This window comes from Gasterosteus aculeatus, chromosome 6, assembly GCF_964276395.1.
Source record: "Gasterosteus aculeatus chromosome 6, fGasAcu3.hap1.1, whole genome shotgun sequence".
NCBI classification, from domain to species: domain Eukaryota; kingdom Metazoa; phylum Chordata; class Actinopteri; order Perciformes; family Gasterosteidae; genus Gasterosteus; species Gasterosteus aculeatus.
In genome coordinates this window covers 1,353,115-1,368,706 of record NC_135693.1, presented here as the reverse complement: position 1 = coordinate 1,368,706, position 15,592 = coordinate 1,353,115, and the positions used below count along the sequence as shown (strand labels likewise).

Below are 15,592 nucleotides of genomic sequence, written 5' to 3'. Positions count from 1 at the left end.
AGTACAATCTTCTAATCCATTGAAAGTGAAGTGTGTGCACGGAGACCTGCGTTGCATTAATGGTTTTGCCCCATTTGCACTTGTTCAACTCAAGGTTGAGCGTTACTGTTTTTTTGTTGCACAGGATTGCGTTTTTTAAATGATTTATTTCACATTCAGAATCTACGTCTCTTTATCTCTCTCCCTCTCACACACACACACACACACACACACACGCACACACACACGTCTGCTCACCCCCCACATACACACTCATTCACACATGCATACCTAGGAAAACCTTTTCCTATTATCAGACAAAATCTGTACCAATCACTGGGACGGTCAAAATTAAAATCTATTTTTTGATCCTCGGTGGCTTTAAATTCATTAGAAATGGAAAATTGGCGGCTGAATGAAGCAGGTCAACGCGTATTAGGCCGGCTGCATCTCGCAGTCTTTGGAACGGGAGATTTCTTAAAAAAAAAAAAAAGGGGGCACACTGAATAACATGCTGGCGTTCGGCTTCCCTGAGTCGGCTGCTGTGTTCGTGACTCCTCGTGCACCACGCGGGGCGGTCGGAGCTCGACAAAAGGCGCCTCAAGACGAGCAGTCAGGAGTTAATCCGGCCTCGGAGGGGTGAGGAATCGGGGCTGAACGGCTCATTTCGGGGCTGATTTCCCGCCGCACAAGTGGCTGGTATAAGAACTATGAGCGAGGCGCGTGTAATTGAGGCCGTGAAAAGACGACTCACACACACGCACACACACACACACACACATACGCACACACACTGTGTACGCCGCCTTCCCTTCCCTCGTTGCCCCGGCACACATGTTTGTGACAGTTTTCCATTCGGACAATTACAGGATGGTAAACGCGCTCAAACCAGGTTATGAGAGTCCACCGATGTTTAGCTGAACGATGTGTTTAAGCGTCAGCGCCGCCCCTCTCATTGTCTCTGAGGAATCTGATTTGGGCTTTTGGAGGTATTCAGGATATTCTTTCCCACCATTATCCCCTGTGATGTGGGATCCAGACCAGCGTGCGTTGTAATCACTTCCCCCGACATTACGTGCATTTTTTTTTATCATTACAAGGCGCGTTTTCTCAGCCCATCATTGCGTCCTCTGATCCTCCGATGCTCTGTGTGACCGATGTAATCCGACTACAGGAGACCAGAGGGACAAACATTAACATGTGATTGCTACTTGTTGTTCTTGCGGAGTAAGCGTCACCTTCTCGTTTCCTCCCCCCCCCCCCTCCAGCTGCCAAACCCCTCACAGCGGCCGGCGTCTGGTCGCAGGAGCCGTCGGAGCGCTACCCGGAGCCCTCGAACGAGACCGGCGGCCTCAACGGGCACCACCCGTGCTCCGCCGTGGGCCGGCTGGCCCGGCTGGGCGGCGACGCTCACCCCTCCCTGGAGCAGGACCTCCTGACCTGCGGCCAGTGCCAAGCCACCTTCCCTTTGGCGGACATCCTGCTCTTCATCGAGCACAAGCGAAAGCGATGCCACGGGCCGCCCTGCCTGGCCGTGGGCCGGGGCCTGGACAAGCCCCCCTCGCCCTCCCCCGGCTTGGCCCTCACCCCGTCCACGGCGTTTGGCGCCCTGCGCAGCCGCAGGCCCGTGGAAGTTGGCGTCCAGGCCACGCTGGCGGACGACGACGACGACGACCGCTTCTTGTTGCCCCGGGGGATTTGCCCAAAACAGGAGCCCCTCCCAGGTAACCAGAGCTGCTCGCACGCCCGACCAGCACCGTTGTTCAGGGAGAGACAGCAGACCGCCTCCGGGCAGCGGCTGCGTCTGTGGACCATGTCGCGTGCTTTAGCGTGAGGAGCGTTGTGCGTGGGGGCAGATCACGAGGGGGTCTGTCGCCCCACACGGGGTCTGAAACGTTACTCTGCAGCTTAAACAACCTCCCATTGGCACATTGTGTGTGTGTGTGTGTGTTTGTGTGCGTCGACATGTCGATCTCCATCTGAGCACAAGGGACACACGACCATCTTTGTTACGGCAAAATACCTGCTGGTCTGAGACTTGTTTGAGGGGGGGGGGGGGGGTGCATGAAGGGGAAGGGGACAGCAACAGAGGGTCTTCCCCGATGGGGGGGGGGGGCACAGGAGAGAGCTCTCCTCACTGCTTTTTGTCTTCAGCAGTAAACACACTGGTTCCCAGTAGCCGGGAAGACACGGACATGGTGCCACTGGTCGCTGTGGCCTTCAGGGACAGCTGTGTGTGTGTGTGTGTGTGTGCGTGTGTGTGTGTGTGTGTGTGTGTGTGTGTGTGTGTGTGTGCGTGTGTGTGTGTGTGTGCGTGTGTGTGTGTGTGCAGACGGAGGCTGAACTAACTGTGAGACTTCCAGTCTGGGGAGTAACTGTAGCCTTCTTCCTGGGATCGTGCACACAACATGTGTGTCCTTGCATAACATCTGTGTGTGTGTGTGCGTGTGTGTGTGCGTGTGTGTGTGTGTGTGTGTGTGTGTGTGCCTCATGCGGCCTCAGCAGATGTGTCCTGCTCTCAGTGTGGTTTCCCCTCTTTTACTGCCACATCTTACCCGACTTAATGCAGCCCAGCTCTCCGGTTCTTTCATTCTTTTCCTCCCTCTGAGTTTACCTCTGTGCCGAACTTCACAGGTAAAACACCAGATTCCCCCGCTGCTTTTTCCTCCTTTGTACAAGACTCGAATGAAAAGGCGAGAAAGAGGGAAAAGCCAGTTTGGGGTTTTTGCTCTGAGAGGGAAAATAATTTATTTAAAGTGCGTTAACACCGCTAATTATTTGTTGCGGTGCCATTTTTTGGGGCGCTGGTGCATTTTAATTAGAAGTATTTTTTGGGTGGCGGGTTGCCTGCACTTAAATAGCCAGAGCTACAGAGAGGCTGAGGTCCGGAGGGGCTGGAGATAAAAAAGAGCAGCAGAATAAACATTTCATCACTTTGCACGAGTGTAACTTGAGGGAAAACAAACGGCTACTATAAAGGTGCAATTCTTACAATTCTGAGTTGTGTTGGGACGAGAGTAATTGTTGCCAAGATGCGTTTGACCTTTGACCTATGCCCGCTAGCGCCGGACCTATGTCCCGCGCGTCCGCTGCAAGGAGCGCCGTGCACAAGCAACATTTCTTCTACGTGTGTCGCTGCAGTGACGGTTTCAGCAACCCGCCCCGACCCCACCCCTCAGACCCCCACCTTCTACACCCACCCACCAGCTAAACTGGGTTATTAGAGCGATTTACATCATAATGCAGGCGTCTGGTTGCCTTAATAGCGGTGTGTGTGGGAACGTCTTGGGAGGAACAGCTGTACAGACGGAGCAGGAAAACAGGACGGCGGCGTTATTTGTCTCGTCTCTTGTGCGCTTGTTATTTTAAACAGAAAATCTCTCCTCCTCACAAGGAATCCAATTTCATTTGCATCTTTCCTCTCCTTTTTTTACCTTCTGCTCAAACGCCACCTCAATTTTCAAGACGCGACCATTTTGATTATCGCGCATTCTATAATTGAAGGCAGTATTCTTTTTTCCCTCGACCACGGCTTTCATCGTAATTGACCCCAAACTGTCACAGCAAAGTCAATTTGTGGAAAGCACAAAAAAAGAGAACACAAAAATCAGCTGGTTGCATCCGTCCAAAACCATAGTGACAAAACGGGAGGAATTCTTGTGTATTTGTAAATCTGTCTGCGTTCCACTGGGGCCCATAGACCTTCCTTACAGCAGCTCAATGACTCCTTTAAAAGACAAAACGAGTTTAGAACTGTTCGCCAATATTTAGATATTTTATTTTGAATTTTCAGCGACAATATATGGATGTTTTTTTTCTTTCAGTTCATCTTCTTTTGGGAAGGATTGAAAATATTCATTCTGAAATGATTTAAGAAAACCGGGAATACGTGTTCCATCATTGCAGGATATCAGATGCCCTTTGTCCCTACGTTAGTTTTCTTCTGCATGCGTGTGCAGCAGTGATGTGCTTGTTGTCAGAATGTGTGGTGAGTCCACAAAGCTCCTCTGGCCGCTGTGAGGCTCAAGAGGGAACACAAAGCGTCGGACTCGCTCCAGAATGCTGCTGATATTTACATATCAAACAGCTCCAACTGAGGCGAGCCGGGCCGTCACCTCCTCTGTGTGTGTGCGTGTGTGTGTGTGCGTGTGTGTGTGTGTGTGTGTGTGTGTGTGTGTGAGAGAGAGCAATAGAAACATGACTGATCAGTGATGCAAAAAGGCAGCATACCTGCCCACCCACATGGCATACAAGACTCACACACACACGCACGCACACACACGCACGCACACACACACACACACACACGGTTGGTGCTATCTCTCACTCACTCTCTCTTGGCCATTTACTCTATTAATCCCTGACTGAGATGAGAATTCTGATTATAATCCCTGAGGAGATCCCCCTCGTTCAGAAGCAGCATCAGTAATGGCTCTGAAGGGAGGGGGTTGCATGTGTGTGTGTGTGTGTGTCCCTGTCTCCCTCTGTCTATTTCTTTTTATTCATTTCTATTAACCAAAAACTGAAATTCAGAATTAATTCCTCTGCGGATTATTTCCACAGTGAACACAATTTCTGCTGTCCCGTTTGCCAATTGATTTGGTCATAATTGGGAATTTAATCCCCTGTCCTCTCTGTAAAAATCAGCCCTAATAAATGTGTTAATCAGCAGAAATTGATATGCAGCCGGTAAAAATAATCATCCACTCCGTGGACAAATGCTTTTGTTTAGCAGTATTGGCTGAAATGCTGCGTGATCGGTTATTTAGTAGCGATGTTATCGACACGTTGTAGAAGGTGTGCAGGGTGCTGGGTGCAGGGTGCAGGGTGCTGGGTGCAGGGTGCTGGGTGCAGGGTGCTGGGTGCTGGGTGCTGGGTGCAGGGTGCTGGGTGCTGGGTGCTGGGTGCTGGGTGCAGGGTGCTGGGTGCTGGGTGCTGGGTGCTGGGTGCAGGGTGCTGGGTGCTGGGTGCAGGGTGCTGGGTGCAGGGTGCAGGGTGCTGGGTGCTGGGTGCTGGGTGCAGGGTGCTGGGTGCTGGGTGCTGGGTGCTGGGTGCAGGGTGCTGGGTGCTGGGTGCTGGGTGCTGGGTGCAGGGTGCAGGGTGCTGGGTGCTGGGTGCTGGGTGCAGGGTGCTGGGTGCTGGGTGCTGGGTGCTGGGTGCAGGGTGCTGGGTGCTGGGTGCTGGGTGCAGGGTGCAGGGTGCTGGGTGCTGGGTGCAGGGTGCAGGGTGCAGGGTGCTGGGTGCTGGGTGCTGGGTGCTGGGTGCAGGGTGCTGGGTGCTGGGTGCTGGGTGCTGGGTGCAGGGTGCAGGGTGCAGGGTGCTGGGTGCTGGGTGCTGGGTGCTGGTGGTTGTGTTGGTCTGTGTGCGACCGGAGGAGACGGGCGGACTGTCAGATCTCTCCGTCCACGTCTGCCAACAGTCAATGCAAACCCGGGACGGACAATTGGTAACAAATCAATTACAGCGTGTTTGGTGTGTGTGTGTGTGTGTGTGTGTGTGTGTGTGTGTGTGTGTGTGTGTGTGTCGTGGCTTCGCCGCGTTGCCGGTGAGCCTACAAAGAGATTTCTCACGCCGGCTGCCGTTACTAATCCATTGTTGCTCTGCCTCTTTTCTTTCCCTCCACATAAGATTCTCTTTAGTGGACTTGAATGCGGCGCGTTTGAACTCTCCCGCCGCACTGAGGCGGGACGGCGTTGGCATCTCCGATGCGAGTAAACAAAAAGAACACGCTGCAAAGGCCCGGCGAAGCCACATCAAATGTGCCACCGAAGGCCAGCGGGCCGCCGTGTGTTTGGTTCCCGGCGCGCATGGAGCTCCACGCGGAGCTGTTGGTTATTGTCTCGCTCTAAACATGTGGGTGTGTGTTGCTCCACACGGAACCCCCCCACAGCGCTGGCAAGCCACTGCTCACACATCTTCGGATGTAGCAATAAAAAATAAAAAAAAGGCTTTGTGTTGCTCTAAAGGGAAGAATCACCTGAATTTGAAAGTTCCTCACTGGGAAGCCTGTAGATTTAATGTGACTGTAATGTGAACACACACACACACACACACACACACACACATATTCAGTTACATAAGATTAAAAGTATTAGTTCAGCTGCATTGAATTGCTCAACTAAATATATATTGTTCTGCTCTTTATTTTAAGGCATTAATAATTGTTCTAGGAGGGTTGAGGTGGATGAGCTTTTTCTAATAGTGTATATTGGACTTATCATGATCCTCCTTATTGAACGGTAGCAGTTGTTTCGCTTTGTGCTGAATCAGGAACCGATGAGTTCCACATGTGCAGCAGTGGCTTTAACAGGAGGAGGCGAGCGGAGCAGCGAGAACACGCCGTCACGTGGAAGGAACGATGTCACCACCCGGGGATGGCGGCTGGAACCAGGCGGCGTAGACCGGTAGAAAACCAGGAGACCATCGTGGTCGCTGAGCAGTGGTACGAACGGGGACGTCAGGCCGCCTGCTGTACGCACCATGTGACGCGGGCCTTTATTGATCTGGTTTCTGTGTTTATCCGAGTGACTCGACGTTCCACGCTGCGTCTACTCCTCCGTGGTGAGAGCTGCTGATTTCAGCTCACATGCTGCTCATTGTGTGTTTATTCCTGTAGACGCACACACACACACACACACACACACACACACACACACACACACACACACACACACACACACACACACACTCTGGTCCGTCTGCTCACGGGGTGAACATGTTACTCTGCTCTCTTATTATGTGGAAGGCAGTTGATGACCTCTTCATAAAACTGTTTATACACTACAAAGCTTATTTATATGGGCCACTGGATTACAGGCTAGCTACACACACACACACACACACACACACACACACACACATATACACACACACACACACGCACACACACGCACACACACATATACACGCGCACACATTCACACACACACACGCACACACACACACACATAGTGTTGTTAGTTACTCAGGTGGTCTCTTGACTAGAGACTCAAGTGACCAGATTTGTGTGACTAACAACACTAATAACAAGTCACTAAGGACTCGAGTGACTAACACTAATGACTCAAGTCACTAAGGACTCAAGTGACTAACACTAGTGACTCAAGTCACTAAGGACTCGAGTGACTAACACTAATGACAAGTCACTAAGGACTCGAGTGACTAACACTAATGACTCAAGTCACTAAGGACTCGAGTGACTAACACTAATGACAAGTCACTAAGGACTCGAGTGACTAACACTAATGACTCAAGTCACTAAGGACTCGAGTGACTAACACTAATGACTCAAGTCACTAAGGACTCGAGTGACTAACACTAATGACAAGTCACTAAGGACTCGAGTGACTAACACTAATGACTCAAGTCACTAAGGACTCGAGTGACTAACACTAATGACTCAAGTCACTAAGGACTCGAGTGACTAACACTAATGACAAGTCACTAAGGACTCGAGTGACTAACACTAATGACTCAAGTCACTAAGGACTCGAGTGACTAACACTAATGACTCAAGTCACTAAGGACTCGAGTGACTAACACTAATGACAAGTCACTAAGGACTCGAGTGACTAACACTAATGACTCAAGTCACTAAGGACTCGAGTGACTAACACTAATGACAAGTCACTAAGGACTCGAGTGACTAACACTAATGACTCAAGTCACTAAGGACTCGAGTGACTAACACTAATGACTCAAGTCACTAAGGACTCGAGTGACTAACAACACTAATGACTGAAGTGACTAAGGACTCGAGTGACTAGAGACTCAAGTGACTAACAACACTAACGACTGAAGTGACTAAGGACTCGAGTGACTAGAGACTCAAGTGACTAACAACACTAACGACTGAAGTGACTAGAGACTCGAATGACTAGAGACTCAAGTCACTAAGGACTCGAGTGACTAGAGACTCAAGTCACTAAGGACTCGAGTGACTAGAGACTCAAGTGACTTAAAACACTAACGACTGAAGTGACTAAGGACTCGAGTGACTAGAGACTCAAGTGACTAACAACACTAACGACTGAAGTGACTAAGGACTCGAATGACTAGAGACTCAAGTGACTAACAACACTAACGATTGAAGTGACTAGAGACTCAAATGACTAGAGACTCAAGTCACTAAGGACTCGAGTGACTAGAGACTCAAGTCACTAAGGACTCGAGTGACTAGAGACTCAAGTGACTTAAAACACTAACGACTGAAGTGACTAAGGACTCGAGTGACTAGAGACTCAAGTGACTAACAACACTAACGACTCAAGAGACTAAGGACTCGAGTGACTAGAGACTCAAGTGACTAACAACACTAACGATTGAAGTGACTAGAGACTCAAATGACTAGAGACTCAAATGACTAGAGACTCAAGTCACTAAGGACTCGAGTGACTAGAGACTCAAGTCACTAAGGACTCGAGTGACTAGAGACTCAAGTGACTAAAAACACTAACGATTGAAGTGACTAGAGACTCGAATGACTAGAGACTCACGTGACTAACATCACTAACGACTAGCAAATAGTAACAATAGTAACAAATAAGTGATTTGAGATTTAAGAGTTAACTCCAGAAAAGCCTCATCAATACTTACACATACACACATATGTATATGTTGGTCTACAAGTTCATGAATGAACACGCAACATGTACGATGAACTTCCCCTTTGCCACCACGAGCAGCCGACCTTTCCGATTGTTTGTAAAAGCTCATTTGAATTTTAAGCGCTGCTTTAATCTTCAGAGCTCAAGCCGCCTCATGAATATGCATCGGTGACGTTAGTTCATCACCTAGTTGTACATTCTAATGACCATTAGGTCCTCACGGTAATTGACAATTGTTTTGCATTTTTGATTGGCCTGTTACCGTGCACATGCATGGCGCACATCAGCTACGCTTGTCAGAGCCGGCATGTCAGGGGTGTGTGTGCGTGTGTGTGTGTGTGCGTGTGTGTGTGTGTGTGCGTGTGTGTGCGCATGAGCCAGGTGTGTTTTTAGACCAATTACACAAAAGTTGCATTTTTTAAAATTGTGCACATATTGAGCCCTGAGGCAGAGATTGGACATTTGTAACTGATATGATGTCTCCTCTGTTCTCTCTGCTTGTCTCGTACAAACGGACACACACAGCCGACGCGACGCAAACCACGTGTCTGCCTTACGTGTGCGTCCGTGTTGACATGGTAAAAAGATTCCCTCTCACTGCCCAGCTCTCTTTCTATTCATTTCTAGTTGCAACCCCCTCCGTTCTGTTTCTCCTTCGACAAACAGATGTCAGATTCCTCCCTTCTCCCTCTGCGCGTCCATCCGAGGCTGCCATTTTATAGACAGCGATTCGTCTTCCTAAGTGAGTTCCTCTGTAAACATGGACAAAAACTCCTGGCAGAATATTGGAAAAGAGAAGGATCGCATTGTTCTGTCCTCAGCAGAAAAAGCAGCTCTGAAGAAATGGACCTGCGTGTTCACTAATGCTTCCTCTGTGCTGAGAGAAGGGGCCTGTTCCTCAAAGTATTTCTGTTCTTGTGACAAGAAGACAAAAGAAGACAAAAATCAATCAATAAATGTCAATGATGAAGCACGATAATAATAATAATAACAAGAAAACGTGAGCAAAAATAAGATAATTAATACAAGCGTGCGTTTTGTGTTTTTAGTGTGTATCTTTTTGAGCACCACGAGAAATGATATAATATATAATAAAATATAATAAAAGATTTCATTCATTTTTATTATTAGTAGTAAGTAGTTTCAATGAACAAGAGCCACACACACACACACACACACGCACACACACACACACACACGCACGCACGCACGCACGCACGCACGCACGCACACACGCACACACACGCACACACACACACACACACACACACACACACTCCTCTTTTTCCTCAAGTCTTTCCCAGTTTGTGTACAAGTGCCGTTAGAGAGAGAACCTACACGGTGATGAAAAGGAATTCTTAATTGCGCAGAAATGAGCTGCGTTACAAACGGCGGAGCGATGGACGCAGCCGAGGGGAAGGCTTGTGTGTGTGTGTGTGTGTGTGTGTGTGTGTGCGTGTGTGCGTGTTTTGTTCCAGGGTCGTCTCCGGAGAGACTGGTGAGGCCTGTTTCCTGAGGTCTCTTTTAGCCCCCCGTGCAAATACCACACACACACACACACACACACACACACACACACACACACACACACACACACACACACACACTATATACCTCTGGCTGCTGTTACTCACTTCAAAGTTGTTAATATTCAGCTGGGAAACTGTATCCAGAGCGCAGCTAAATTATTAAGCGTATGAACTTTTTAGGCAGTAAGATGAACTGATGGGCCACAACTATGAGATCCTCCTCTTCTTCACGTGTGTGTGTGTGTGTGTGTGTGTGTGTGTGAACATGGACCCTCTGCTTCTGCTTGGTCTTTGGCCAGGGGCATGCATAATTGATCCTCTGCCCGCTATCATTTTCTTGATGTAATTGCCCTGGTAAGATATGATGAAATCTAATGGATAATTTAGCCCCCCCCCCCCGCCCCCCCCTCCCCTCCCCAGCAACAACAAAACACCGCAAGTAGCTTCACTAACAAGCACATTGATTTGTGAGTGTGTAGAGGTCATTCAGGAAGAAGACGCTAACTGCGGTTTCTCCTTTTAACGCTTTCGATGCTAAAGTCAGAACTCAAATCACTCTTTGGCAGATTGACGTGGGAGAATTATGAAGTGTGTACAAATAGAGGGTTTAAAGGAAACACTTTAATAATATTGAATGTTTTCCAGGAAAAACGAAGATGCTTTTCAACACTGTGAAGGTCTAAGGGCACCAGCAGAATAGTACAATCATTTCCCTTTAAGTAAAATGTAATGTTTACTCCATTCCAGGTATATCCCCTAAACAAGTAAAGCTAAATAAAAAGAAACAACCTGTCTTGTTAAATAAATATTGAAGCGTATTTAATGTTACGATGTCAATTCTTCCCGTGCAGCAGTTTGTGTTGACAGACAGATGTGTTTTAACGTGTCTGGACTGCCGTCTCACACACACACACACACACACACACACACACACACACACACACACACACACACCCTTTCTCTCTGCCTAAATGTGTGTGTGTGTGTGTGTGTGTGTGTGTGTGTGAGCCACGTCTGCCACAAATACAGAGACACTTACACGCTCTTGTCCCTCTTAACAAATTTACCGTGGACAGCGACCTCTAACCCCCCCTCCCGTCCCCTCCACCCCCTCCACCCCCTCCACCCCCCTCCACCCCCTCCACCCGGTGGCCAGTTCCTCTGTCGAGCTTATCTTCAAGACCGATCCGCAAAATATTGTCTAACATGAAATCGGTCCGTGAGGCAAAAAAGGTCGGGGGGGGGTGGGTGGGAGGGAGAGAGAGAGGGAGAGAGGGAGGGAGGGGGGGGGGTGTAAGGCCGGGTCCTGGCAGTGGCCGTCCATTAACAGATGAACTTGGCAAACGTCCAACCGTTTGACGGGCCTGGTCTCATAGGACGGGGAGGGGAGGAGGGGGGAGGGAGGAAAGGGGGGAGGATACAGCCTCCTCCCTTTAGCTCGGCATATTAACCCGCGCTCATTCCCGCTGGTGTGTACCTGCATGCTGTTTAACGGGCTCGCTGCCATGGAAACGCTGCCGCTGAAAGGTTAAAGAAGAAGAAGTAGAAAAGTGAAAAAAACAAGCAAACAAGTTGAAAGACGCAGAAAGAGAAGAAGAAAATATTACAGCAGACTTCCACTAAGGCCCCTGACCCGCCGAGCCTCCACGAGAGGATCGACGAGGCCGAGGCAGCGCAGGAGGAAGTAGAATACACATATTTTTGACCTTTGTGGAACTGCTGCTTGTGTAACCGAAGTCGAGCACATTTATATTTACAGCAGCAGTCAGGGTTCAGCAGGCGGAAGGAGGGAGGGTTACAAAACTGCTGCTCAGTAGGTTTGATGCCTTGCTTAAGGGCTCTTTGCGCATCGGCCGTGCGTCTGCCTGCGGCGCGGTGGGAACTTTAAGCAGGCGCTGGCGGGCTTTGAGGCTGTGGGCCTTTCCGGTGCCTTTACCTCCGTCCCGGCCCCCCAGCAGCACAGCCGGCTCGCAGTGCCTCTCGTGGACGAAGAGGCTTTGCGTCCAATCATAATAACAAATATTTCCAGGTATCAAAACAGCAACAGAACTAGTTGGGGCCTTCACTCCTGCTTCGCATTCCTCTTTGTGTAGTCGTACAGCCAGGGGTCACCAGAGGTCACCAGAGGTCACCAGAGGTCGTCAGAGGTGCAGTAGAGACACGTGACGCTGTCTTTGCTGAGAAGTGGGACGCGTCGACTGTTTGAAGGAGGCCAAATTCCCTGCAGCACATTTCCAAGAAAGGAAAGTGTTCTCTGGACAAAGTGCTTCCTTGTGTGTTGTTTGCGACGAGCATCGTTCCGCCTCCATGTGGTCGACATTCATACGAGGTCGACAGAACAGACACGCGTGTGGATGCAAATGAAACATGTACTTTAGTGTTACTTTTTGCCCCGCTTCATTGGCGTTACACGCAAGTGGTGCACAGTGTGCGTTCTGTATGTGAGGGCGGCCGGCGGTGGTATGAGGACACCGTGACCTGAGACACATGCTGCACTCAGGCTTCAGACACTCAGCGATAACCTGTATTTGTGTCATGTTTGTGATGAATTGTCCTCCTGCTCAAAGGGCTGTTAATATGTGTGCGTTTATCAGTGACACCATTTATAGCACGCGCACCAAACAAATCAGACATCTTTCTGATGGTATATTTGACATTGAGAGCAGCGAGGAGGCCATGTGACTGCATTTCGTGTCTGCTGACTAACTGCACGGATGTGAGTGCTGCCGCGACTCGGACCGATGGAATCTGCGCCTCAGATGCCCACGAAGGGTGGAATCGTCTCTGAAATGATTTCCTATTGTGAACTAACGACAAAAGACAGAAAGTCTGTCGGACCTTACAGCTTTCCTCGTGTAATGTTCATGGCACTACGAGCGATGCAACCACATTGGCTGCAGCCTTAAATCAGACGTGGCTCAATACATTCGGCCCACCGTGTTTCTTTGTTTAATAGCAGAGCAGATCGTTTTAACATAAGACACCTGCAGCTGGTTCCCTCAGTGATAAACCTTTGGAATGATTGACGAGGTTGTTGGTGTTGAAATGTTTCAGAAGTAAACAATCCAATCAGCTGCTGCCCAATCCGTCCGTCAACGCACCAAGCGACCGTTTCACGTCGCTCACGTTCCCTCATGACCAGCGCCGTAGAGCCTGTTTATACACCGATATGCAGCCGTGATCACACACACACACACACACACACACACACACACACACACACCCTCTGTACCTCTGGCTGCTGTTGCTCTCTTCAAAGTTGTTAATATTAACACACAGCAGCACCCGTGGGGCCTGTAAGCGGCGCAGCTTACTGCCGCCACCTTTGGCTCCGTCTCTCTCTCCTCGGTTCCTCTCCTGCGGGCGGAGCAACAGCATCGGCTACTTTCTTTCCTTCTTTGCGCTGCCGATGTTCACGCAAACACAGGGCTGTGCCCCCGGGCCTCAGCGGGCAGATGCAGGCTCTCTGAAGGCCGGGGTCGTCATAGGAACGGGGCGCTCGCGGCAGGCCGGTTCCTGTCGCCTGCAGCGCCTGAGAGAAAAGGCCGTTTGGGCCGCGGTCACATCAGGAAGCGTCAGGAGATGCAAACGCTTGTTTCTCCGTCAATGGGCCGGTGGAGGTGCTGAACTGTAGGAGGAAAACACAACCCCCCCCCCCGAGAAACAGAGACAAAGATGAAGCGGAACGAAGAAGAGAAGAAAGAGACGTAGCGCACGCTGGGAGCAGCAGATCGGGACGTGACCCGCGTCCACATAAAAGCACCTGTCTGCAAAGACACATTTAATGTGTGTGTGTGTGTGTCTGTGAATGATGTACGGCTTGTGTTCACCGGGCCGTATTGTGGCCCGGCCCGCCTTCACCGGCGGGAATGATAAATTGCAGATGTCCACGGGATTCACCCGAGCACCTGTGGTCGCTCTCACATAACAAATAAATAACTAAGAGAGACACAAAAGGCCTCTTGGATGTGACTTTTTACTTCGGGGCTTGTTCAGGATGCAGTATTTGTTTTAGAGATGCTGCTTTTGTAAATGCACCTCTGACTTGAGTCAAGAAACCAGCTTTTGGGTTAAACTTCAACTTCAACTCGTTAACCAATAAGTCCTCTCTCTCTATTTTAACCTCTAATTTCTTGGTCTTTGTAAAATGTAATTCTTAAGAATTATTACAAAGAAGTCACGCTTACCTGCGTAAAAAATCACTCTTTCAAAGATCTAAAAGTGAAAAATCAGTGTCTGATTTGAGAACGGGCACATTTTATTGGGCTAACTGACTTTGGATTCATGCAACACAAATGAACTAGTGGTTGTCTCATAGTTGGAGCTCCCTGGTGACTGCTGGGACGTAGGACGTGGTGTCTCTACCTCCTGTTAATCCATAATCACAGAGGAAAGACCTCCGACGCTCAATCATCACTTCACCTTCTTACGGGCGTTTTGCCTCTGAAGTCCTGGAGCTGCAGACGGGGGAGATCCAGCTTCCCGTGGAACCTCCAGGCTGCTGTGGGACGTCTGAATGGAATTCAGATTCAGATCACGAGGTTCTGATGGAATCACCGACGGGTTTCATTCCGGGAGCATTTCTTCAAGGAAGCTGTCCGACATTAGAAGCATTTATTGTGGCTCCAGGCGAGCGCTCCCTGCGGCCCGCTGGGCTCCGCTGGGACACGGACGGGACACGGCAGGGACACGGCAGGGACACGGGGGGATCATCCTGAGGGGGGTGAGGGTCAGTGGTTTACCATCCATTGATAAAGTGCAGGACAGGAACACGACGTCACACTGCCGTGTTCTTCAGCACAGACACTCACACGCGTGACATCGGCCTTCTCTCTGATGGGACCTCTGATGTCTTTGTGTGCTGTTTTAGAGCTTTTGAATGGGGGGCTTCTGTGGGGGGGTTTGGCTCTAAACACTTTCTGAAACACTGTTAATCTTTGAGGTCTTTCAGAAAACCTTCAGCTTGGCATCAACTCCCCTCGTCTCCTGCTGGCACATTAAAGCAGCAGCTCTCTGACCAGCAATCACACTCAGTGTGACATGAAGTCACGTGGGCTCATCACCATTGATTGATGTGTTATTCCCAGTGATGAGCTGGGGGGGCTTAAGGTTCTGGACTGGGAACTCGGTCCGCTCGGCCGCTCCATGTGAATGTAGACCCTGCAGGGGCCTGATGGCCGCCTCGCGTTTTGCAGCCGAAATCCGTCAACTGTGTAACACACACACGCGGCCTCTCGGGGTGTGTGTGTGTGTGTGTGTGTGTGTGTGTGTGTGTGTGTGTGTGTGTGTGTTTGCATATCGTGGTCGTACGTGGTTGCGTTCTGTCAACCTGAGAAGCGCTCGCAGCATCACCGCTCGGCCTCTCGATCCCCCTTGTTTTTCGTTTCAGTCTCTCTCTCTCTCCCTCTATGTCTCTCTCCCTCTATGTCTCTCTCCCTCTATGTCTCTCTCCCTCTATGTCTCTCTCCCTCTATGTCT

At 49.9% G+C, this 15,592-nt stretch overlaps 1 protein-coding gene and 1 long non-coding RNA gene across 2 annotated transcripts in view; both read left to right on the top strand.

Moving 5' to 3' along the window:
* Nucleotides 1–15,592, top strand: part of LOC144409481 (uncharacterized) — a 69,030-nt gene that overhangs the window by 30,746 nt on the left and 22,692 nt on the right. The window lies entirely within an intron of this gene.
* The window catches only part of bcl11aa (BCL11 transcription factor A a), a 40,863-nt gene that overhangs the window by 2,579 nt on the left and 22,692 nt on the right, over nucleotides 1–15,592 (top strand). The window contains exon 2 of the mRNA XM_078104579.1: nucleotides 1,248–1,703. Within this exon, the coding sequence (XP_077960705.1) occupies nucleotides 1,248–1,703 (456 nt within the window). The remainder of the gene's footprint in view (nucleotides 1–1,247; nucleotides 1,704–15,592) is intronic.